Here is a 26,384-nt window from a genome sequence, read left to right as displayed (position 1 = left end):
CACATTTTATTGTTTTAGCACTTTATTATATTACTTTAATTTTTTTAAAAAATAATTTTTATTGGAGTATAGTTGATTTAAAATGTTGTGTTAGTTTCTGGTGTATAGTAAAGTGAATCAGGTATACATCTCTCTACCCTTTTTTTTTTTTAACTTTTTAAAAATTTAATTAATTTTTTGGCTTGCCCCACGTAGCATGTGAGTTCTCATTTCCCCAAACAGGGATCCAACCCATCTGTTTTGCAGTGAAAGCACAGTCTCAACTACTGGGCCACCAGGGAAGTCCTTCCATTCTTTTTTAGATTCTTTTCCCATTTAGGTCATTAAAGAGTACTGAAAAGAGTTCCCGTGCTCTCTCTTTTTGTCTCCTCCATGGTGGTGGTTTAGTCGCTAAGTCATGTCCGACTCCTGTGACCCCATGTACTGTAGCCTGCCAGGCTCCTCTATCCATGGGATTCTCTAGGCAAGAACACGGAGTGGGTTGCCATTTCGTTCTCTAGGGGATCTTCCTGACCCAGGAATCAAACCTAGGTCTCCTGCATTGTAGACAAATGATTTACCAACTGAGCTATGAGGGAAGCCCTGTCTCTTCCAGATATGTCTCCTCCATATATAAAAATAGTTTTTCTGAATTAATTGAGACTAAGTTTTTCATAGACATTATATTCCTTTATCCTGACATACTAGAGAATAGATTTCCTGAAAACAAGTATATTCTCAGGTATTATTACCAAAATTATGAAATTAACTATGAACCATTGTTATTATCTAACCCACAGACTTTATTTGGCCTATAAGAAAATATCCTTTTGGCCTCTGTTAATTTGTAGTAATTCCTTAGACTTATAAAACAACTTTACTGAGGTATAATTGACATATAATAAACTGCACATATTCAAAGTATACAATTTGATAAGTATGATGTATATACATTGTGTGACCATTACCACAGTCAAAATCCATCACTCCCCAAAATTCCTTCATAGTCTCTACACCCCTACCTGCACCCCTTTTCCTCAGGCAAACATCTTTCCATCATTATACATTTGTTTGTATTTTCCAGGGTTTGATATAAATGGAATAATATAAAACAATGTTTTGGGGGGGAGTTAGAATATTTTTTTGCAATATTTTATGATATTGCTACTTTTACAAAGTGCAGATTACTTATTTTGTCCCTCACTTTGGTTTTGTCTAATGCTTCCTCATGATTTCATCTGGATTATGCATTTTTGTCTGAATACCTTCTTATAAAAGGGGCATGATGTCCTTTGTCCCACTATTTATGATCTTAATTTTTATCACTTAGTTAAAGGTAGTGTCTCCATGGTATAATCAGTATTTTTCACTTTGTATTTAATAAATATCTTGCAGGGACATTGAGGCTTGTAAATATAGAGCTATCCCTCAAACTTTCACTCTTCAGTTTTAGCACTTACTGCTGATTTTTGCCTGATAGTTGTCAAAAGTTGATTCTGTTTCCATCATTTCTTCTAAATCTATTAATTAACTTTAAACTCCAAGGAAGAGCTTTATCTTCTTATTTATATATTTATTGCAGTGTGAACTTGTAGATTTTTGTTATATTCAGTAGATTATACTTCTTTATTATCATTACTTATTTTGATGCTCAAATTTCCCCAAATATGGCCAGGGAGCAACTTCAACCATTGTTTGAATAATTATTTTCTGGCACAAATGTTCCAAGATTTTCTATTTAATATCCTGCCCCAGATGAAATGACAGCTATCCAAGAAAACTTGGTTCTTTTTGGTAGAGAATGGTAATTAGAAACCAAGATCTTGGTGACAGAAATGATTGCTGTTACTGAAATGTCAGTGGTATGTTCAAAAGTTAGACTATGCATTTGTTGAATTAGTTTTGTTCAATTAGTGTTTCTTTCTCTCACACACACTACCTTCACCTTTCAACATGGTTATATTGTTCCTTTTGAAATACAATTTTAATTAATTTATTTCTGTTCATATCTTATTTCAAAGTTTCCCTATATTAGATGATATTCACATATCATCTCTTGCTTTACATATCATACTCACATATCATCACTTGTTCTCTCTTGGTTCTCCCCTTCCCCAAAATATCACCTTTTTCCAGACAAAGCTGATTCTGAAGATGTATTGTGTTGTCCTTATACTGAACTCTCACACTAAGATAGGCCTACTCATCCAACAGTGTATGGAGAGGCAGAGAAGAAAATAGGAAACACTTCTCTGAGGGAAGTTCATTCTAACAGAGCAAGGAACAGTTGTACACTCTTGTTTATGGTCTCCTTTTCTTAATATTATGTTTATGAGACTCATCAATAGTCTTGCTTATAGTTATTCATCCTCATTGTAGTGTTGTTTTCCATTGTATGTATATATCACAATACAGAAATTCTGTGGTTAATATCATGTATTAACAATATATTCTATTATTTTGTCATATGTCATACTGCCTATCCATTCTATTGTTGATGGGCAGTGGAATGTTACAGTATAGAACCGAACAAGAGATCAAACATTGTAATGCTACTATGGACATTTTTTTTTATGTTATTTATTTTTGGCAATGCCAGGTCTTTGTTGCAGTGCACTGGCTTCTCTTTGCAGTGGTTTTTCTTGTTGCAGAGCACAGGCTCTAGGGCGCTTGGGCTTCAGTAGTTATGACGCATGGGCTTAGTTACTCCATGGCATGTGGGGATCTTCCTGGATCAGGGCTCAAACCCATGTCCCCTGCATTGGCAGGCGGATTCTTTACCACTGAGCCACCAGGGAAGCCCCTACTATGGACATTTTTATGAAAGTCTTTTGGTGAATATATGGATGCATTCTATTGACTACATTCCTAGGAGTGGAATTGCTTTGTCATAAAATATGCATATGTTTAACTTTCATCGATACTACCAAACTGCTGTGGTTAATCCAATTAAGACTCCTTACAGTAGTGTAGGAGAGTTCCACTTGCTCCTTATCCAACAGTTGGTATTTTCTGTCTTATTTTGTTTTAATAATTTCATTGGCTATATAGTGGCATCACTACACAGCATTTCCTCAATGACTAATGAAATCGAGCTCTTTTTTTTTTTTTATTGCCTCGCTGTGCAGTTTGCAGGACCTTAGTTCCCCGACCCTACCCCCTGCAGTGGAAACATGGAGTCTTAACCACTGGAATACCAGGAAAGTCCTACTTTTATTCATTTTTAAACTGGCTTTTTATACTAATTCATTAGTTTATTATATTTCGTTGAAACAAATTCTTTGTTGAATAAATAATTGCAGATATCTTTATCTATTTTATGACAATGTTTCACTTAATTGTGCTTCTTATTTTTTGGCCACACTTCAAGACTTGCAGGACCTTAGTTCCCCAACCAGGGATCCAACCCAGGCTGGCAGTCAAAGCCCAGAGTCTCAACCATTGGACCACAAGGGAACTCCTTGTGCTTTTTAACGAACAGAGATTCTTTTCTTTTTTTCTAAAAACTATTTATATATTTGGTTGCACCAGGTCTGAGTTGCAGCATGTGGATTCTAGCTCCCTGTTGTTCAGTCACTCAGTCGTGTCCAACTCTTTGCAACCCCATGGGCTGCAGCACACCAGGCTTCCCTGTCTTTCACCATCTCCTGGAGCTTGCTCAAACTCATGTCCATTGAGTCGGTGATGCCATTCTCATCCTCTGTCTTCCCCTTCTCCTCCTGCCTTCAAACTTTCCCAGCATCAGGGTCTTGTCTAATGAGTCGGTTCTTTGCATCAAGTGGCCAAAGTATTGGAACTTCCTTTTCAGTATCAGGCCTTCCAATGAATATTTAGGATTGATATCCATTAGGATTGATTAGTTTAATTTGCTTGCTAGTTCCCTGACTGGGAATCAAACCTGGGCCCCCTGAATTCAGAGCTTGGAGTCTTAGCCACTGGACCACCAGGGAAGTCCTGAATGAACAGAAATTCTTATCTTTAATGTAGTCCAGTTTACCAATCTTCTCCTTTATGGTAACTTTTTAATAACTTTTTATTTCCTGTTTAAGAAAATTTCATCTATTTTTTGCAAATTCCAAGGTCATGAAGTTGTTCTCTTTTGTTTTCTTCTTTAAAAGCTACTTTTTTAAACCATTCACATTTAGCTGTATGAAGATATGGAATTGCCTTTTGCATAGTGTGTGAGAGATAGGAGTCAAGATACATTCTTCTTCAACTGGGTATCTACTTGACCAGCACCATTACTGAAATGACTGTACTTTCCCCACTACAGCATCAACTTTGTCACAAATCAGGTGATTGGTTAGTTCTGAATCTGTTTATAGACTGTTTTCATTGGCCTTTTTTTCTATCTTTGTATCTAAACTTGCATCATTATTAGGCTTGACTGCTAGTCTTGCTGACTGGTAATATAAGTCCTTCAGTATTGTTTTTTCAATATTTATTTAGGCTATTTTGTTGTTGTTCTTTCATGACTTTTTTTTCTTTTTGGAGGACCGGGCACGGTGGGCTTGTTGGATCTTAATTCCCAGACCAGAAATCCAACCTGCCCTCGGCAGTGAGAGTTCAGAGTTCTAATCACTGGACCACCAGGGAATATCCAAATTTTTGAATCCACTTGTAAATTTCCACCAAAAGCCACGCTGAAATTTTTATTGTGTTTTTGTTGAATCTATATATCAGTTTGGAGAGACTGACATTTTTTACAATATTGAATCTTCCAGTTCATGACCATAGTATATTTATGTCTTACTTTATTTCAATATTTTATAGTTTCCAATATAGAGCTATTTAATTTGTTTTATTTTTAACCATTTGATACCAGACTTTTGATACTTTACATGCTTATCAGTGATTGAAGCCCATTTACTTTGATAGCTAAAAATATTGTTAAGCAAATATATTTCATATGTTTGTTTGTTCCTCACATCAGAATTATTTTACTTATTATTGAGGTTTGGAGTGAGAGAGAGAAAATACATTTATAGTTTTTAAATATTAATATCTTTATTAGTGCTTATATGAAATAAATATGCATTTTAAAAACAGAATTATATTTTCTTCTAAAATATACTTAACCCTCAAAGGTATATACCAGTTCTCAAGACGTTAACTAATAATGTCTGGGAGAAATAAAAGCAATTTTGATTTACTTTTTTTGATCAGAAATTGCATTTTTGCCTCACAATGATTTATTTTAATTATACAACAAGGTGACTAGATAGTCTTCCCAGTGATATCTTTGGCCAAGAGATAAAGTGTTATTCTTCTACCTAATTTTGTTCAGTCTACTGTTCTCCATATTAAGAAATACGGATAATTAAAACCACTAACTTTGTAACTCATAGTTATCTAGGAATTTGCCCTTGGCTAGGTATTCCTTATATGTATTTGTGATTTAGCATATTGACACATATGCATTATTCTATTTATTGAATAGTGAAAGAAGTTTACAAGTAGCAGCGTGCTTTTTAGTATCAGACCTTTATTGTTCAGTTGCTAAGTTGTGTCTGAAGCTTTGTGACTCCATGGACTGCAGCATGCCAGGCTTCTCTGTCCTTCACTGTCTTCCAGAGTTTGCTCGAGTTCATGTCTGTTGAGTTGGTGATGTTATCTCAGCCTTTGTTGCCCTCTTCTCCTCCTATCTTCAATTTCCCCCAGTATCAGGGTCTTTTCCAATGAGTCTGCTCTTCCTATCAGGTTGCCAAAGTACTGGATCTTCAGCTTCAGCCTCAGTCCTTCCAGTGACTATTCTGGGTTGATGTCCTTTAGGATTGACTGGTTTGATCTTGCTGTCCAAGAGACTCTCAAGTGTCTTCTCCAGCACCACAATTTGAAAGCATTAATTCTTCTGCACTCAGCCTTCTTTATGATCCAGCTCTCATATCCGTATGTGACTATTGGAAAAACCATAGCTTTGACTATACAGACCTTTGTCGGCAAAGCAATGTCTCTGCTTTTTAATATGCTGTCTAGGTTGGTCATAACTTTTCTTCCAAGGAGCAAGCAACTTTTAGTTTCATGGCTGCAGTTACCATCCACAGTGATTTTGGAGCCCAAGAAAAGAAAATCTATCACTATTTGCCAAATCCATCTATTTGCCGTGAGGTAATGGGACTGGATGCCATGATCTTCATTTTTTGAATGTTGAGTTTTAAGCCAGCTTTTTCACTCTCCTCTTTCACTTTCATCAAGAGGCTCTTTAGTTCTTCACTTTCTGCCATAAGGATGGTGTCATCTGCATAGCTGAGGTTATTGATATTTCTCCTGGCAATATTGATTCCAGCTTGTGCTTCATTCAGCCAGCATTTCACATGATGTACTCTGCATAGAAGTTAAATAAGCAGGGTGACAGTATACAGCCTTGACATACTCCTTTCCCAACTTTGTACTGGTCCATTTTTCCATGTCTGGTTCTAACCATTGCTTCTTGACCTGCATACAGGTTTCTCAGGAGGCAGGTAAGGTGGTATTGTATTACCATCTCTTTAAGAATTTTACATAGTTTGTCGTGATCCACACAGTCAAAGGCTTTAGTGTAGTCAATGAAGCAGAGATAGATGTTTTTCTGGAATTCACTTGCTTTCTCTCTGATCCAGTGGATGCTGGCAATTTAATCTCTGGTTCTCTGCCTTTTCTAAATCCAGCTTGAACATCTGGAAGTTCTCAGTTCACATACTGCTGAAGCCTAGCTTGAAAGATTTTGAGCATTACCTTCTTACCATGTGAAGTGAGCACATTTGTATGGTAGTTTGAACATTCTTTGGCATTGTCTTTCTTTGGGATTGGAATGAAAACTGACCTTTTAATTACATGAATTGAATAATTGAATGACTAAGCACTTTGTGAATTGGTTGCCAAGGTGAAATAGTCTCAATATTTATTCCAGTTTTTTTGGGGTGGTTTTGTGTGTGTGTTTGTGTGTGTGCATGGTTGTTGTTTTTTTTGCCACACCAGGCAGCTTGTGGGATCTTCGTTCCCAGACCAGGGATTGAACCCTGGCTACCATGGTGAAAGCTCTATGTTTTAACCACTGGACTGCCAGGAATTCCCTACTCCAGTTAATATTGATTTCCCCCCCAAATATTAAAGGGTTATTATATGCTTGGTTAGATTAATAGCTACTAGATAACACCATGAATGTGCTATTTGTTACCATGCCACCTTCTTAGCTAACAGAAAGTACACCTGGAAAAATAGCAATACCTATATGGGTTGTACTTGAAAAGCTAAAAGTTAATAGTATTATATGACGCAAATGGAACAGGTAACTGTTCACTATCCAATGGATAGTGTGCTAATAGTCTGGTTCTGGAGATGTCTCTTCGGAATTGGTTGACATACTTGTTTAATTTTATTTTATCCATGTTAGTAGGAGTGGATTGGGACAGGCCTCTCCTGGCCTCTGCTTTTCTTACTGTTTTCAAACAGCCGGATTTCATTTTGGCATGTGTTATATATGGCATATGGAACAAATTTTTGCTACCAAGTTTTGCAATTGAGGGCAGATGTTATATGTCCTTAAATATGCCTTTAAGGAATCTCTTTGGATCACTGCTGAGTCTTCAGTAGCGTACCTCACCACAGAGCTGACTATAGGAAAAGGAGCCTTTGGTGTTTAGGAACCTTGCATGTTTAGAATCTGTATGTATACACATAATCTGAATCACTCTGCTGTACACCAGAAACTAACACTACATTGTATATCAAGTATACTTCAGTTAAAAAAAAAAAAGCATGTCAACAAAACCATGCTGATCCTGACTGATTCAGATCAGTGTATGCTAATTTCTGGTATCTTGTCAATATGGTTCAAATCTTATCTTGCCATTTTGTATAGACCATCTTATCCAGAAAAAAAATGTGAAACTGACTCAACACCTTCATCTAATATCCATATTATCCAAGTTATACTATCACTTCCTAGTGAGCATTGTAGTTTGTTACGTTTATTTTGCTATAGAGCTTGTCTCCTCAGCTCCTTCTGGTCAGCTTCTTGATTTTTTTTTTTTTTTTTATTCCAGAGTAGTTTGTCTCAAGAGTTGATTGTTTCAAAGCTTCAAAAGTCATTCTCTTTATAAAGCAGGCTGTCATTGTGATACTATAATTGATGTGGCACAAGTAAAACCAGGAATCACATATTTTTACATTGTGTGCGTGTGTGCTAAGTGGCTTCAGTCATGTCCAACTCTTCGCGACCCCATGAACTGTAGCCTGCCAGGCTCCTCTGTCCATGATTCTCCAGGCAAGAATACTGGAGTGGATTGCTCTGCACTCCTCCACAGTATCTTCCTGACACAGGGACTGAACTAGCATCTCTTGTATCTCATGTATTGGCAGACGGGTTCTTTACCACTAAGTGACACCTGGGAATCAAATATTTTTGCATTAACTTCATATTAAAATAAAACACAACTAACAAATGAATCAAATTAATCTAAGCAATTCAAATCATTACCATGAAAATGAGACTAGGTGCTCAAGTCATGATTATCCAGAAAGTCTCTGCTAATTAGCATCAGCTCATGTCTGCAACAAGAGTAAGCAATAAGAGAAATCTTGTTCTTTTCTGATTTATTTATGTCCCATTAATACTGATTGAACCCAGATCTCCCACATTGCTGTGGTTTCTTTACCATCTGAGCCATCAGGGAAGCCCAAGAATACTGGAGTGGGTAGCCCATCCCTTCTCTAGGGGATCTTCCTGACACAAGAATCGAACTGGGATTTTCTGCATTGCAGGAGGATTCTTTACCAGCTTAGCTACCAGGGAAGCTTTAAAAAGAAGGGGATCATGAGAAAGCAATGATTAGAGGTGAGATGTTTGCTTCTAAAGCCAAAGCCCAGGCTAGGAAAGGTGCCAACACATAATAGGTGCTCAACAAATGTTTGTTGAACAAATGATTCAATGAATGAATGAAATCTCATAAAAAATGTAAGATTCAGCCTATGTCACATACTAGTGTCTCAAAAAACAAGTGCACTGTAAACCATCATATTCCATATATACTTAATATATCATCTTAACAACTAGTACTCCAAAATATTTTGGGGTTTATCCTATATATGTCATTTTCAAGTACCAAAGATATTAGGATCATGGCATATCTATAATAGAAATTTAAAAAGAAGACTTGAGAAAAACGTTTTAGGAAAGTAAACAGTGCTTTAAAAATATGTTTAAAAAAGCAGCTGCTTGTGTTGTTTAAAATTACAGCCATGTCCATTTGTAGTTTGAGTTATACGAAGATGCAAAGTTTAGACAACTCAAAATTCTAAAGGAAAAAAGACCATGAAAACTCAAAATTACGTTTTTCTAATTGTAAATGGAATTTCGGAAAACAATTCTAGAAGGATACATACCAACCAAACCAAATGTTGGAACCATTTATCTCTGAAGACTGGATTTTTTGGATGTAGGAGGGATGTATTAAAAAATATGTGACTTTAAATTTTTGACTAAATTTTTCTAAAATGGTTTGAGTTTCTACATAAAGAACTTATGTTTTATTTAAAAAGGAATAAAACATACTAAATCAAAGTGATGTAATTTGCGTTTAGAAGAGGCAGTCCAGTGGTTAGAACTAATGATTTCACTGCGGAGGGTGCAGTTTCAGCCCCTGGTTCTGGGAACTAAGATCCTACCAGCCATGCAGCAAAAAAGAAAGAAGAAAGAAACAAATATGAAAAGATAAACTTTAATTCTATTATTTAGAGGCAACCGCTATGAGTATATAGTATTTTTTCTACATTTGAAAAATACCATTGTTTTAAAATTTTTTTCTTTTTGTTTCACTGGAAAGGAAAGATGATGCTCAGTTTGAAATGTTAAAGGTATACAGATTGCTTTGTTACAATAAAGCTAAATATGTACACACACACAGAAAAAATAAATAACATCGTTAAAGTTGATTGGGGCAAAATTTTTTCTCCTTTTTGTTTTTACTTGGTACATCATCAGCATTTCCCTTGTAAGTAAAAATCTGTAAAGGTTTTAAAAATATGTGTATAATATTTCTTTGGGATAATGAACATAACCCACTAAATCATTTTTCATTACTGGATGAATTATTTTATATTTAGTGAACTTTTTTATCTTGGTTCCCGCTTCAAATTGTATTCTTGACACTGGAATCTACTAGTCCTTTACATCAAGCTAGAAGTATTAGCGTAACTGAAATTTTGGTATTTTGTTAATGATTTATGATTTATTATTGCCTAAATAGAGAAACCTTTTGGGGCTTCCCTGGTGACTCAGATGGTAAAGAATCTGCTTGCAATGTGGGAGACCTGGGTTCAATCCCTGAGTTGGGAAGATCCCCTGGAGAAGGAAATGGCAATCCACTCCAATATTCTTGCCTGATGAATCCCAAGGACAGAGGAGCCTGGCAAGCTAAAGTCCATGGGGTGGCAAAGAGTCTGACACAACTGAGCGACTAACGTACACACACAACAGTTTCTTAAACCTTTATCACCTTTGGAAACCTGAAATTTGTAGTACAGGGGGTTTTTTTGTTTGTTTGTTTTTGGAAAATCAAGTCCATTTCCTGCTCAAAAAATGAGAAACTAAAGTTTCTGTTACATTCTTTTTGGTAAATACATCTTCATGCCCTCTCAAAGATGGAGCTTGAGCCAGCATTTCAGCATACCTCCCAACTAATGACTGGATACTAGCCAGATCAGATTAGGTACTTGGTGTATTTTTAGCTAAACAAAATTTTAAAATTTATTATTATATTATTGCTTTAGTCCTGCTAAACTTTCCACATGTTTTTGGTTACTAGACAAGAATTCCTAAGACTGATTTGATCCTAATTAATGATCACAACACTTGTCTTTCATATAATGTTTCAAAAATGATAAAGTTAGAACTACAGCAGAGGTTTTTAATCTGGATGGACTTCAGTGCTCTGTGATTCCATCCCCTCAAAATTATATGCTTTCTACGTGTTTTTCTGGAAAGATGATCTTTAACTTTCTTTAGATTTCACAGAAATGTAAATCATGTTTCCTACCCCCAAAATAAAAACAAGTAAGAGAATCACACTAATCTTTTAAGGCTTGGAAGGAATGAAATTGACAACTGTTACTACGATTAAATTATTCTAAGAGTTCTGATGTTCCTCCATTGTGAGAATGGATCTATTTGTAACATTGTGATAGTCAGATCGTGAAGCAGGAATGTCCTGAGGAGCATAGCTGAGGTCTGCAAAGGGTCTGGAAGAGTCCCTGCTACATATGGATGCTTAAACGTGGTGGTTATTGTTTTATCCTTGTGGAGATTTGCCTATTAATGTCATTACTTTCACCCATTTCCCTCTTGCTGTTTGACTCAGGTTTTTTAGAGGAAAGTAGCTAAAGTCTGCAGAAGTAGCCAGTACATGCCATTTCACAGTATCTGCAAATGCATTTTTCCTGCTAGAAGATTAAGATGCATTATGAATGAATTGATTTCACCATTCCCATGTGATACAGAATTATAGTTATGGTTTCCAGCAAGACAATGATGCCACAGTTATTTTCTTGTCCTTGTATAATGAAAGGGTTTTGGTGTTTCTGCTGTATTCTAGACATTCACACTACACAGCTTATTTTCATATCATATTTCATATGGAACACCATTTTGTGGTGAGTTTTCTGTTAAAGTGCAAAAGTAGTTTCAAGGCAGGAGGAAGTAGGAGGTTAAGACAGTGGAAGCCCACAGTTGATTCAAGTCATGGACTTTTTTTTTTTTTGGAGTATAGTTGCTTTACATTGCTATGTCAATTTCTGCTGTGTAGCAAAGTAATCAGCCATATGTAAATATATGTCTGCTCTTTTTGGAATTTCCTTCCCATATAGGTCACCACAGAGCATTGAATAGAGTTCCCTGTGACATACAGTAGGTTCTCATTACTTACCTGTTTTATACATAGTGGTGCATATATATCAGTCTGAATCTCTCAATTCACCCCCCACCCCTGACTCCTTTCCCCCACTTGGTGTCTATATGTTTTTCTCTATGTCTATGTCTTTATTTCTGTTTTGCAAATAAGATCTTCTGTACCATTGTTCTAGTTTCCACATATATATGTGAATATGTATTTGTTTTTCTCTTTCTGACCTACTACATTCTGTGTGACACTCTCTAGGTCCACCCACCTCACACCATTTTGTTCCTTTTTATAGCTGAGTAATATTCCCTTATACATATGTACCACATCTTCTTTACCCCTTCCTCTATTGGTGGACATTTAGGTTGCTTCCATGCAAGCCATAGACTTTTGGAGGGAGCTCATCCAGTTTAGGTTTAGAGAGAAAAGTGTGTGTGTGTTTGTGTGTGTGTGTGTGTTAGTTTCCTCCGTTCTTGACAGAGTATGTAACTTGTTTAGGAGTTGATACAGAATTGCAGGGAGATTTGTCTACTAGGCAACATAAAATTAAATTACATTCTTTATTCACCTAATTTCATTTTCTAGGGACATTTCTGGTGTTATATATATATATTTAAATATATATTTATTTATATAATATTTTGTATTTTTTATCTATTTTTGGCCACATGAGTTTCAAGATCTTAGTTCCCCAACCAGAAATTGAACCCATCCCCTCTGCCATGGAAGTTTGGTGTCCTAACCACTGGACCACCAAGGAATTCCTGGTCTTTAGTATATTTACAAGATTGTGCAACCATTACCACAATCTGTTTCTTGAATGTGTTCATCACCCCAAAAAAGAAACCCAGTATAATTAAGCAATGACTCCTCCTTCTTCCTCTGTCAGCTCCTGGTAACCACTAATCTGCTTTTTGTCTTTATGAATTTGTCTATTCTGGGTATTTCATATAAATGGAATCATACAATATTTGGTCTTTTGTATCTGGCTTCTTTCACTTTAGCCTAATGTTTTCAAGTTTTCTCCTTGTCATTGCATTTATCAGTACTTTCATGGCTGAATATTTTTTTATTGCATGAATAAGCCACATTTTGTATAAACATTCATCAGTTGATGGACTTCTGGGTTGTTTCTACTTTTTAGCTATTATGAATAATGTATTTATGAACAAATGTGTACAGGTTTTTGTGTGAACATATTTTTCACACAAAAATATGTGTGGAAAGGCTAGGAAAATCTCTGAGTTGAAGAGGCTAGGGATCTCTGTGGAGCTGTGTATATTCTGAGGAGTGTAACTGTTGGGTCCTATGGCAACTCTTTATTGCCAAACTGTTTTCCAAAGCAGCCATATCATTTTAGATTCAACCAGCAATGTATGAGGGTTCTAATTTCTCCACATCCTCATCAAAGCTTATTATCTGACTTTTTTGTTATTGCTTTTCTAGTGGGTGTGAAGTGATACTCCAGGATGGTTTTGGTTTGCATTTCTCTCATTAATGATGTCAAGCATCCTTTCTTGTGTTTATTGACCACTTGTGTATCTTTGGAGAAGTGTCTATTTCAAGTCTGTCCATTTGGGCTGCTACAACAAAATACTGCAGCCTGGGTGGCTTATAAACAACAGAAATGTATTGCTCATAGCTCTGGTGAAGGCCCACTTCCTGGTTTATAACTGCTGCCTTCTCACTGTGTCCTCACTTGGTGAAAGAGGCTGGGGACCTCTCTGGAGCTTCCTTTAGAATGTGATAATCTCATTCAATTCAACTGGCATAACTTAAGTGTCTTCCAAAGGCCCAACTTTCGAATTCATTCCATTAGGCATTAGGATTAAAACAAATTAATTTGGGGGGGCACAAAAATTGCGTGGTGCTTGTCGTTTGATACGCATCGAGCAAATGTTCGTCGAATTGAATGATACTAGTCACGATTGTGAAACTGGTGTGGAGTAAAGTTGACATCCAAAGGGGTTAATAAAAACTATTATGTATTGAGTACATACTAAGTGCCTGGAACTGTATTAAGAACTGAAATGCTCGTTGTCTCATTTCATCTTTACAATAGTCCGATGAAATGTACGTTCTTCCCCCAATGTATCAAATAAGACAATGAGGCTTAGATAGGCCAAGTAACTTGTCTAAGACTACACAGTTGATCTTGGATTAGAGCCCTTGGCTCATATCCTAAGGGTTCATTTTAACCACCACGTCCTTGAGCAAGGGCAACAACCAAAATGTGAAGAACCTGGAGGGTCCAGAGAAGTGGGACCAAAATGTGGACTGGTTGAAGATAGTCATGCTAAGTTTATTGCTGCTATCTTAGACTTGTGAAACTTCGAAAGAGATGTTGTATAAGAATCTTATAGGATCATTTTAACAAGGAGCTACTGTATAGCACAGGGAATTATATTCAATATCATGTGATAGCCTATAATGAAAAAGAAAAAATATATATAAAAAACTGAATCACTTTGATATATACCAGGAACTAGCACAACATTGTAAGTCGACTATACTTCAATAAAAATTTGAACAAAAGAATTTTATAAGCTCATTTTACAAAAATATAATTTTTTGACAGGAATCAAATATTTAAACCCTTTGAGTTTGCCAATCCCACTGCTTCTGTATTTTAATTTCAAGGTTACAGTCTTTTTAACCATCTTTCTAGCTCTTTTTTTTCCATTTTTAGTTTCTGCTTAAGAAACTTTTACCCTCCCTGGACCTCATTCCCTTCTAAATCCTGGTCTATTAATTAATTCTACACTATCATGATAATTTTTCACTCTTCTATGCCTCCATGCAAATGTTTTTATGTTTTGTGTGTTTTTTCTTTGTCTTAAGCAGTTGTTCCAAATTACCGGTTCTGTTATAACTGGAAGTGACAGTTGCACATTCTCTTCCCCACCACCCACCACCCCAGCACAGAATCTTAGTGTCCTGAGCAAGGATTGATCCCAGGCCACAGCGGTGAAAATACGCCAAATCCCAACCACTTGACTGCCAGGGGACTCTCTCATTTTCTTTTAAACTAATAAATGTAAGATTAGGTTATATTCTATGGTGAAATTAGCATGCCCTAACTCTATCAGAAATCTTGTTAGTATTAGACTTATCTGGGAGAGGTTCCAATGTCCTGAAATACTGTTTGCTTGAATATCTCCATTTTTATATTAAATGAGTTTTTATTGCTCAATACCTTGTTTATTTGTACTTGTTTTCTTAATTAATGACAGACATTGTTCTCTGTTGCTGCAGTGGAACACCTGGAAGTCAGCTGCCATACCACAAGCTTTTTCATAGCCATTATAGCATTTAACCCTAATGTCAGCTTTGTCCCTCATGGGGACAAAGTCTATGGGAGGCTGACTTGCTCAAGGTCACACAGTTTATAAGCATCATTGGGATCTGGATCCCACTGGAGGATGAGATGGTTAGATAGTATCACTGACTCAATGGACATGTATTTGAGCAAACTCTGGGAGATGGTGAAGGACAGGGGAGTCTGGCGTGCTGCAGTCCATGTGGTCGCAGAGTTGGACACAACTGAGCAAATTATATTACATAAAATAAATTATATTTTATGTGTAATATAACATCTTAAGGTGAACAGGGGGCCTGAAGGAAAGAATACTTTTGTTTCAAAAAAATCTAAAGTAATTTCTTTCATCACATGCATAGCTACAATTAGGGAATTTTAGGTATACTGGTCATCCCCCCCACCAAGTCACTAAGGCTTCATTATGATTATTAGCAAAAGTTGCCCTATAAAAATATGGGTATATATTTCATAAAGTTAGAAATAATCACAGCATTGGCGAATGCAGTTTGACTTACTCTCAAGTGATGTGCATGAAAGAATTGTTGTTATGAGCAAGGAAAATATCAATTCACAGCTTATAAATATCTAGCAAAAACATCAAGGACCATTTATTTTAAACAGCAAGATCTACTGTGCCTTTTGAATAAGTATTTTGAAATCAGATTAATCAAACAAATTTGGGGGGAAATTGCATTTTCTCAACTGGTTATTAAGAGTATCTATGGAAACGCCATTATAATCAGTTAGGTTAAAACATTCCTGATAATCATAGGCAAGTTTTTCATTTAAACTTGCACAGTTAACACAGGTAGAGGTTTGTGATCCATACCTGTTATCTAAGGTGCACTGTAGTGAAAACTAACCTTTTTGTTTTCCTGTTATGACAAATATGTCTCCTTCTGATCCCACAAGGTATTCCTGAAGGGCTTTACGTTGCAAAAGCTCAAAAGGATCTCCTCAGACAGTGAAATGGTACTCGCAATTAGAAGAAATATCTCTATTAAGAATATTGAGAATCATTTATTTTAAACAAGACCTGATGTGTCCAATGAATAAGTATTTGGCTATCAAGAAAGTCAAACAAACTTCAGAAAAAGATTAATTTTAGGCATTCTATAACTGTAGATATTATGGGCTCCATGGCAAGTTTTCTGTGTTTTCTCTCTACCTGAGTTAAGTTCAATGGAAAAGTTATTCATTGAGTCAGAGATTCCACAGGTGTTAAGTAGTGCCTCTAATATAGTTGGTGTTCTCTGTTCTATTTCTGGAATGAACAAAGGAAGGACTTCCCTTTCTCCAACCTTTAGAAGCATCTGTCTAGTACAACCAGTTACCCAGCTGAAAGAGTGACATTTCTAGGCAGACAAATCTTTCTTCTCCACATATTGTGTGGAACTATAGTCAATTAGATAAAAAACTAAAGACATTAACCCTTCTGGAGTAACTGGCCTCATCTCAACAAAAACCTACATACACTTATTTTCAAAATATTGCTTTTCTTTGATTAGGAGACTTAGTTATATGTGGGAATTTTAAACAGGTAAAATACAAGGGTTTCAGATCTGGGGTAAACCAGTCATTTCTCCTTGTGCATCCTCAGCCACTCAGTTGTGTCCACCTCTTTGTAACCCCTTGAACTGTAGCCCAACAGGGTCCTCTGTCTACAGAATTTTCCAGGCAAATACGGGAGTGGGTTGCCATTTTCTCCTCCAGGGATCTTGCCCACTTAGGGCTTGAACTCATGTCTCCTGAATTGACAGGGGTATTCTTTATCACTGAGCCACCTGAGAAGCCCTTAGTTCTCTTGAAAAGGTAGCTGATATTTGTGATGAACAACTAACAGGAGTATCATTGTTGGCTTTTGAAGGGACCAATAATGGAAAGTTGAAGGTTGAAATAGAAACATTTCAAACCCAAATGGTATAGAATTAAAGGTTGATTACATCTCTTCATATGTATGCTTAATGACCAGCCGAAGATGGAGAAGCTCTAAACAGTCAGCAAAATCAAGACTGGGAGACTCAGATCAGGAACTCCTTATTGCAAAATTCAGACTTAAATTAAAGAATGTAGGGAAAACCACTAGGCCATTCAGGTATGACCTAAATCAAATCCCTTACGATTATACAGTAGAAGTGACAAATAGATTCAAGGGATTTATTTTATTTTTTTTTTAAATGGGGAAAATATTGTATTAGCAAGATATGTGACAAATGTTCAGCATGTTCAATAATAAGCCTATAGAAATTAACAATAAAAAACAAAAAAACAAGTATCTATGAAATGCTTAATACCTTTTTCTGAAATGTTCTGAAATTAAAAGTCATGACAGAGTACATAATGTACATAATGTCTATGTCATAGCAAGTTGATTAGATAATACTAATACATTATTTATCAGCACACATTAGGCATGTGTGCTCAGTCATGTCCAACTCTTTGCGAACACATGGACTGTAGCCAGCCAGGCTCCTCTGTCCATGGAATTTTCCAGACAAGGATACTGGAGTGGGTTGCCATTTCTTTCTCCAGGGGATCTTCCTGACCCAGGGATCTAACCCACATCTCTTGTGCTTCCTGCACTGGCAGGCAGATTCTTTACCAGCTGAGCCACCAGGGAAGCCCAGCATACATTAAAGATAGATGCATTAAGGAACAATAGAACTCACTTTCATTGAGCTCATGATTTTTTTGTTTTTGCTATTACTTAATTTTTTAAATTGAAGTATAATCCTTTTACAATGTTGTATTCATTTCTGCTGTACAATGAAGTGAACCCACTATACCTACACAAATATCCCCTCCCTCTTGGACCTTCCTCCACTCCACCCCCATCCCACCCATCTAGGTCATCACAGAGCACTGAGCTGAGCCTCCTGTGCTTTATAGCAGGTTCCCACTAGCTATCTATTTTACACATGGTAGTGTATATATGTCAAGGAACAAAACTGGGTCATTTATAGAGATGTGGATGGACGTAGAGTCTCTACAGAGTGAAGAAAGTCAGAAAGAAAAAAACAAATATTGTATATTAACACATATATGCAAAATCTAGAAGATTAGTAGAGATGAGCTCATTATTTCTGTCAAACAGGCTGAGTGATGTATGGAAACTATCAAATTTAATGTAGAGAATTTTCCTTGCTTGGATTTTGTTTTAATAAAATATGGTTTGCAAAATGGTACATTATTTGTTTACAGTAAGTTTAGCTTATTGCAAGAAGGATGATCTAGAATAAGTGGTCGTGCTGGTTTCCTATGTAATCCAATTCATGTTATAAATAGACCACTGTGTAAAAAAAGAATTAATAGGTGAAGGGTATAAACTTTTACTTAGGAGATGAATATGGAATTGCTGCTGCTGCTGCTGCTAAGTCGCTTCAGTCGTGTCCGACTCTGTGTGACCCCATAGACGGCAGCCCATCAGGCTCCGCCGTCCCTGGGATTCTCCAGGCAAGAATACTGGAGTGGGTTGCCATTTCCTTCTCCAGTGCATGAAAGGGAAAAGTGAAAGTGAAGTCGCTCAGCCATGTCCGACTCTTAGCGACCCCATGGACTGTAGCCTACCAGGCCCCTCGGTCCATGGGCTTTTCCAGGCAAGAGTACTGGAGTGGGGTGCCATTGCCTTCTCCAGATTCAAGGGATTTAGATCTGATAAACAGAGTGCCTAAAGAACTGTGGACGGGGTTTCGTAACATTGTACAGGAGAGTTGGATGCGATCGAGCAACTGAACAACAACAAAGATGCCCAAATAGTAGTGTATCTATTTACATACATTTCTCCCCATACTGTGACTGTCAATAGCCACAGTGCTCCCAGTGTCCTTGAACATGTTGTTACCTTCATCTGGGGCACACACCTTTCTTCTCTCCTTCTATGTTTAACCAACTTCTTACCTATCCTTTGGTCTCAGTGGAAATAAATGTCACTTCCTCTGGGGAGACTTCTCTAGTCTTGTATAACTTTCTGGGCTCATCTCCATTCTATACTACTTTATAATTATCTATTTATGTCTCTCCTGAGATGGTACATTCTGAGGGGCTGGAGGGCAAGCCCAGAACATGTCTACATATTGAGAGTGCCCAACAGTTGTTTTAAAAACAACACTATTCTATGGGGAAATTTCCTTGTAAAAACATGAATTAACAAACGAGCTTGATTTTCCTAAATTTAGGAGACACCTAGTTCTGACTTTTAAAAAAAAACAAGTTGTATGTGTGTAAATGCTTTGAGCTTTTCAGTGAAACAAAATATTTTTAAGATTTTTCTGTTATATAAAAAACTGAGGGTACAATGCTCTCTCGAGTCAACTTTCAGCTCTCTTGCATGATGTAGGGAAGGAGCCCAAAGGTACAGAACTTCCTTTAAAAACAAAGAAACAAAAAAAGATTTCCAGAGTGTTGAGTTCAGTTCAGGGCAGCTTCCCTGTTCTGTTAATTAAACTTCGGGACATTGAAACACAGGCTAGGAGGGATGAGTGGATGGAAAGCATTATTCTATTCATATACCGGCTAGCCTACAGATACACTGCAAAAAACAAATAAATAAATAATATTAATTATAAAATATAGGACAGACTAGCAATAATAAGAAGGAAACTTCAACATATCATCATTCACAAAGGGGGAAATTTTTTTCTAAATCACAGCATCTTTTGTGATTTGATTTCGACAAAAAAAGAACATATGGATCTAGACTGTAATAGAGAGAGTAGGATTGTCAGTTTTAAGTTAGTATGAAGAATTGTTGGGAAGAAATTGGGGCAAGGTGATATTTCAGCCCCACTTAGTCTCGGGCATTATGGTTCACCTCATTGTCAACTGCCCTTGCTTGGCAACTGCAGAAGATCATTTTTTGTTCACTTGTTCCTTAGTTCTAGCTATTGAAGAGCAGTTATTTTTACCAGCACTAAGCAGGACTGCTAGAGAGAATGGGATTGGATACTAGGCAGACCTGGCCCCTTAGAGAAGAAAAGGGCTACTGTAGATAAGCCTCAGAGAAGGAACTAGGGGAGGAAAGCACAGGGAAAGACTGTGCCAGGGGATTGACTCAATAATCCAGGAAGATCTCCAGTGTTAGCTGTTCAGGTTCTTCTATTGCACATGAAATAAAATCAAACTGATTTTAAGATCTCCATTAGAATTGTTAAATATGAGCTGCTCTTTTTTTATTCTTGTTGATTGAAAATTTACAAAAGATGGTACTTGGAACATCTTACCAAGGTTTTGCTGCAAAAGCCATGAGTCTCCAACAGTACATAAGAAATATAAAATGATTTCATGGGAGATGAGACAATGGCTTATATTAGAAGGATTTTGTGCTGCACAAGTGTCAATGTTGAGGAACAGTGAATAACTCTTGAGATTAATTTAGAAGACTCCTCCTAGGCAGTATTTGTATGTCTAGTTTCTTGTGGGTGCAGAATTGCTTATGTTTAGAAATAGACATAGGATTTTGAAATTATTCATAGATTTATCTCTGAGGGCACAAAATACATTTTTAAAAAGTACACCTGATGTAATGTTAATTTAAAATACTAATTAATATTTTTTTAATTATTTAATTTATTTGTTTAGCTACGCTGGGTCTTCATTGCTGTGTGGGCTTTTCTCTACTTGCCATGCACAGGCTTCTCATTGAAGTGGCTTCTCCTGTTGTGGAGCAGGAGCTCTAGGGCACAAGGGCTTCAGTACTTGCAGCTCCCAGGCTCTGGAGCACAAGCTCAGTAGTTGAGGCACATGGGCTTAGTTGCTCCATGGCATGTGGGATCCTCCTGGACTAGGGATTGAACCTGTGTCTCCTGCATTGGCAGGAGGGTTCTTTACCACTGAGCCCACCAGGGAAGCCCCTAAAATACTAACCTTCTTGAGCTGCTGTTCTATGCTAGAAATGATGCATCTGAGGGTTCTTTTTTTTTTTAATATGATTGATTTTAAAAAATAGTTTATTTACAGTATTAGTTTCAGGTGTACAACATAATGATTCAATATTCTTGCACTGAAGGTTATAGTTTCAAAGACAGTTCCTTTAAGGTTATTTTGAGATATTTATAAATGTCTATTGTTGAGTACTGAAAATGAGAAGTTATAGAGAGAGCTGTGTAAGATGGTTAGATTCAGGCTCAAGTTCTAACTTGCTATGTAACCTGAATCAAGCAATTTCACTTCTCTGGGTCTTACCTCTTAGATTTACCTATGACCTAAATTTTCTCTGATTTTGTTTATTTATTTGGCTGTGTTGAGTCTTAGTTGCTGTATATGTGGTCTTCACTGAGGCGCACACGGCCTCTTTAGTTGTGGTGCACAGGCTTAGCTCCCCCCTGGCATGTGGGAACCTGTGTCCTCTGCATTGCAAGGCAGATGCTTAACCACTGGACCACCGTGAAAGTCCCTGATATTCTTTTTTTGTCTCTGTAATCATGTGATTTTTGGGGGGTGGGGGAGAGGGGTTTAAATATTTATTATTTGGCTGCTCCAGGCCTTAATTGCAGCATACAAGATCTAGTTCCCAGACCAGAGATTGAATCCAGGCACCCGGCATTGAGAGCACAGAGTTTTATCCACTGGACTACAAGGGAAGTTCCAATTATGTGATTTTTTTTAAGAGAAAAGAGATAGAACTATTTTGTAATATTTGAGAGAACCTAGTACACTTGAGTTAATTACAAAATTAAATATCAACTCATGCAAAGAGTTCCTTGTGATTAGGGTTAGGTTGGAATAAACAAATATACTTAAGTAACAAAAATAAGTTCTGAATAAGTAGGACTACCACATCATGTTTCTTAGTTTCTGAATTTATCATTCAATAAGATCTAGTTGTATGCATTTTGCTCTGAATAATAAGAGAGTGGAAATGGCTCTCTTGACTTCCACTTTCTCTGCTAGTAATTTCTGATTATTTTCTCCACCAAAGCTCACTATCACCTAAGCCTTGAGCTGAGATGGATAAATCGCTAAGTGTAGGATTTAGAACAGATGGTCACAATCAATAGAGGCTACCAATGTATTCTGTATTTAAACAAGTACAGATTTTCATGGTGTAGTATCTATTGGATATTAGCTGTGATCGCTCCCATTAACACTCATTAGCTGGGATGAAATTTGGCTTTATTTATTAATTCATTTTACAGAACACTGCACATAGACCTTCGATGTTTGTTTTGCTTAGGTTACCAAGTGCAGTATTATGCAGTTTCATGAGTATCCCATGCAGAGAAAATGCCTGCCCATGGGGCTTTTAAAGAAAAATGAACTTCTCACCAGTGCAAATATTTAGTAGACCTAACACCCTGATCCTGATTTTATTTTATTTTCTTGAGGCAAAGATAAAGGTTCACACAGGTAATGAAATTATTTAAAATATATAATTATGGGAATTCCCTGGTAACACAGTGGTTAGGACTCTGTGTTTTCACTGCCCAGGTTCAATCCCTGGTCAGGGAACTAAGATCCCATAAGCCATATATATGGTGAGGGAAAAAAAAAAATACATATATATATATATATATATATATATACCTTAATATATCATGGCCACTTTACTAAACAGTGAGCAATCAACCTGGGAAAATGTTCATGCTTTTAAAAATTTTTATTCAGGTATTCAAGGGGTGAGACATAATCTTTAATTGAAATGGAAAACACTTTAAGGAACGTAGGGCTATCCTTGCATGTATTGTTGATGGGAATGTAACATGGCAAAAAAAAAAAAAAAAGTGGCTTGGCTGCAGAAAATAGTTTGGTGTTTCCTCACCCAAAAATTAATCAAAATTTTCATATGATCCACCATTTCTACTCCTAGATATATACTCAAAAGAACTGAGAGCAGGGACTCAAACAGATACTTGCATACCCAGTGGTATTCACAACAGAACAAATATTGCTTGATACTCCTTATATGAGGTACCTAGAGCAGGCAAATGTATAGAGACAAAGTAGAACAGAAAGTTAACAGAAGTTAGGGAGTGGGGAGTAACTTCATGTGTACAGAGTTTCTGCTTGGGATGATGAAAAAGTTCTGGAAATGGAAAGTGGTGATACTTGCATAATATTGTGAATATACTTAATGCTACTAAATTATACACTTTAAAACGGTAAAAATGTAAATTTTTTTGTTTTCTATATTTTACCACACACACACAAGCCTCCAAAGAGAAAGAAACATAGGGCTAAAAGGTTTTGCACCCATTTTCAGATCCTGTTGTATTTGGTCCTGTTTTTGACCCATTTCATGTTTGCTTCATTCCCCACAGAGAGCTTTCTAGTGTGGGCTCAGTGTGCTTGAAGTTGCCGTGGTGAACGGGGTTAGGTTACAAGCCACTGGTTTTGCTTGCTTCTTACATTTGTTAAAATTTTTGAGGGTGGATGGGTCGGGGAGAGGTAGTTTAAAGAGGGAAAACAATGCATGTTGGATTTCCCATTCCAACAAGAAAAGCATGCTTTTGTGGCAAACCAAAAGGCTAGGAATCAAGGGTGATGAAATACAGGCTTTCCGGCCCTCACTCTGTTCCTGATTTCTGGTTGTGGGAATCTGTTCTGAATCCAACTGCAAGTGGAAAACCCATCTTTGGCTGAGCAGCCAGAGAGGCCCTCCTGCCAATCCCCCAAATGTGCTGCTGAGACTTTGGCCCTGTGAGGATGGAGCTGAAGCTGTCTTCCCAAGATCTGTGCAGCTGTCAAGGTGGCTGTGATGGCACTGTGACTGGCCTCTGCAGTGAATTTTGGCAGTGACCTTGAGACCTGCCAGCTCAAACAGCTGTCCTGGTTCTTTGTCTATTGCCATTATTACTTGTCCAGGGGGCTGAAGGGAGGGGCTAGACTCCTCTGGCTCTGTCATTCCCAGAGTCTGGCAAGTTCCAACTGTGGTGCCTTGCTCTCCCAGTGCCTGCCACCCTGGAGGGGTGGGGGTGGGCCGAGGGCGGGGGGAGTCCAGGTGTGCTGAGTGTGGGTGGATGCTTGTGCTGAGTGTGGGTGGATGCTTGTGCTGAGTGTGGGTGGATGCTTGTTCCACCTCTGGCTCAGCTCCCAGTCCCTGGAAACCAAGTGGCCGTGTCTGATCATCAGCCTGTGCACAGACAGGCTCCACGTGGGGACCTGCTTGGCAGCTTTGCGGAGAGATGCTCGGTGACAGTTGAAGATCTTGGAAGGTAGAGGAGCCAAAGGTGCTTCTTACGTCCCAAAAGTATGAGTCCACTTTCTGGAAGCGACGAATTTCTTGGGGGAAATGAAGGTCATCAGAAACGTCCAGAGCAAGAGAGAGAAAGCTTTTTGAAATCGCCAGCCACTCAGAGTGGCAAGTGTATTCTGAAAACTCCTCCCCCTTTCCTTGTCCTCATCCTGTCCTTTTCCTTTTAAGCGGCTTTATTATTATTTTTTAATCTGCCTTTGTCATTGGACATTTATTGACAGAAATCAAATTGCTGTGTTTCTGGGCAAAGCGCCGGCTGCAGAGAGGTGTGGTTCCCGAGGAATGAGACACGCAGCCCAACAGCTGAGCCTACAGTGTCCTCACATAACCTCTCTGCCTTAAATATCGCCAATATTTAGCCTTGCCTTATAAAGTAAAAATGCACAATACCTTCCAGAGTTTCAGCAAGCCCAAATGCCCCCCTCAGCTCAGTTATATCTCCTGTATATTGGAGGCAGGGCCATGCACCCCACCCCCTAACCCCCCCGCGCAGACCTGCCCTCGGAGCCGCCAAGAGGTTACTAATCAGGGAGACTCCGCCATCGATCCGATGGTGGAGACCTGGGAGATTTGTGTGCATTGTTTTTGCTGAAGCCTCCTGTGATTTCGGCGCGACCAGATCCTCTGCAGCGAACTCCATGTCGCAGCTTGTGGCTGCCTGTGTCCTGTGGTGAGAGCGGAGCCGCACAGGAGATCCTTTGTCTAGGAAGGCTAGGCAGAGAAGATCACTTTGGAGTTGCTAAGCTCTGCATTGCCATTGGCTGCACTCTTTGTGGGGCTGTTTTTGCAAAAGGCATGCCCAGCACGTCTACAGTGCTGGCAGGCCAGGGCTGCCTTTAAACACCATGATAATAATACCAAAAAGCAGTTTGCAGAACTGTTCCACTGTAGAGGCTTCCTCTGCAGAAGCAAGCAAGATGGCTACCTCGTGGGCTTCGCTGTGAAGAATGCAGAGGCTAATTAAGACAGACTTTAAGGGGAAAAAAGGGTATTTCCCTACTTCATCTTTATGCAAGGCTTTTTTTCAGTGACTTTTAAAGTATACATTTTACATAAGCTCTTTAGGTTCTGCCTAGCAAACATGTTGATGATTTTAGATGGGATAAGTAGTTTTATAGAGAAATAGCCAAAAAAATTTGGGGGGGGGTGGGAGCTAATTTTTTTTTTCTCTTAAACGGAGGCTCATTTTGCAATTTGATTTTTTTTAGGTTGTAAAGGAAAACAAGAGGCCCCAGAGGGAAAAGAAGCCCAAAGTTTTAAAGGTAATCAGCTATTGATTAAATCATTTATTTTTTTCCATTTCATATAGTATTTTTCTGTCACTGAGGGGTAAATTTGGAATACAGTGGATGTGAGTTCTCCCAGATTTTCAGTAGATAAATGAATTTTCACTCAACTAAAGTGTTTTCTCTCTCTTTCTCTTTCTTTCTCTCTTTTTATATGCTACATAATATGCATATTAGCATCCTTTATTTTCAACTCCACACAAGTCTGCAGAAGGAAAACTTTATATGCAAAGTGTAGTAAATAAAATTTGTGGCTTTTTTTGTAGCTCTCTTTGTAGCATCTGCATTTGTGGTGTTGCACCAGTGTGTAAACTTAAGCTCTTAAGGAGAAAGACACTATTTAAAGTTGACAGCTATGATCCATTGTAGTTTTAATAGACCTTCCATTAGACACTATTTTAAAATATGTGATTTTTCTAAAGGAAAAGATGCTTAGCGATTTTATTTCAATTTAAAATGTGTAAGCCATTGAGATTTTACAGCCAAATTACAATTGCTTAATCCCAATTTCTCATTATATCATCTTTAATTTTGGCATTCATGAAGCTGTAGGAATGAGTATGTTTCCTTTATTTTCTGTAATTTGCCTAATGAGTATTTAGTAGTTACCTAATTCAGTTATAAGCTAACAGTCTGTGTTATGAGCTTTGTCTGGTATTTAGCAGGGTTAATTTAAAATCATATACATTACTAAAAGTTCAAGGCTAGCTTTAGTCTAGCAAATAGGTGCTTATGTG

The 26,384-nt window shown here is 37.5% G+C and overlaps 1 protein-coding gene and 1 non-coding gene across 3 annotated transcripts in view; both read left to right on the top strand.

Annotated features, from left to right (window-relative positions):
- Positions 1–26,384, top strand: part of TET1 (tet methylcytosine dioxygenase 1) — a 129,682-nt gene that overhangs the window by 17,137 nt on the left and 86,161 nt on the right. The window contains exons 1-2 of one of the 2 annotated variants that reach the window (XM_081568777.1): positions 25,054–25,349; positions 25,570–25,623. Coding sequence is in view for 1 of the 2 variants with exons in the window: in XM_081568768.1 (XP_081424894.1) it covers positions 25,570–25,623 (54 nt within the window). In the remaining variant the exon portion in view is untranslated. Of the gene's footprint in view, positions 1–25,053; positions 25,350–25,569; positions 25,624–26,384 lie in introns of those variants that run through there. The other variant, XM_081568768.1, reaches the window with a different exon arrangement.
- On the top strand, positions 19,563–19,696 carry LOC145540039 (small nucleolar RNA SNORA36 family). Its single transcript, XR_014078165.1, has one exon. It is a non-coding gene; the product is annotated as a small nucleolar RNA SNORA36 family (small nucleolar RNA).

The sequence above is a fragment of the Giraffa tippelskirchi genome, chromosome 2, assembly GCF_054371585.1.
Source record: "Giraffa tippelskirchi isolate mGirTip1 chromosome 2, T2T-mGirTip1v1.2.pri, whole genome shotgun sequence".
Classification (NCBI taxonomy): Eukaryota; Metazoa; Chordata; class Mammalia; order Artiodactyla; family Giraffidae; genus Giraffa; species Giraffa tippelskirchi.
Note: the sequence above shows the minus strand (reverse complement) of the source record. Positions and strands in the feature narration are given on the sequence as shown.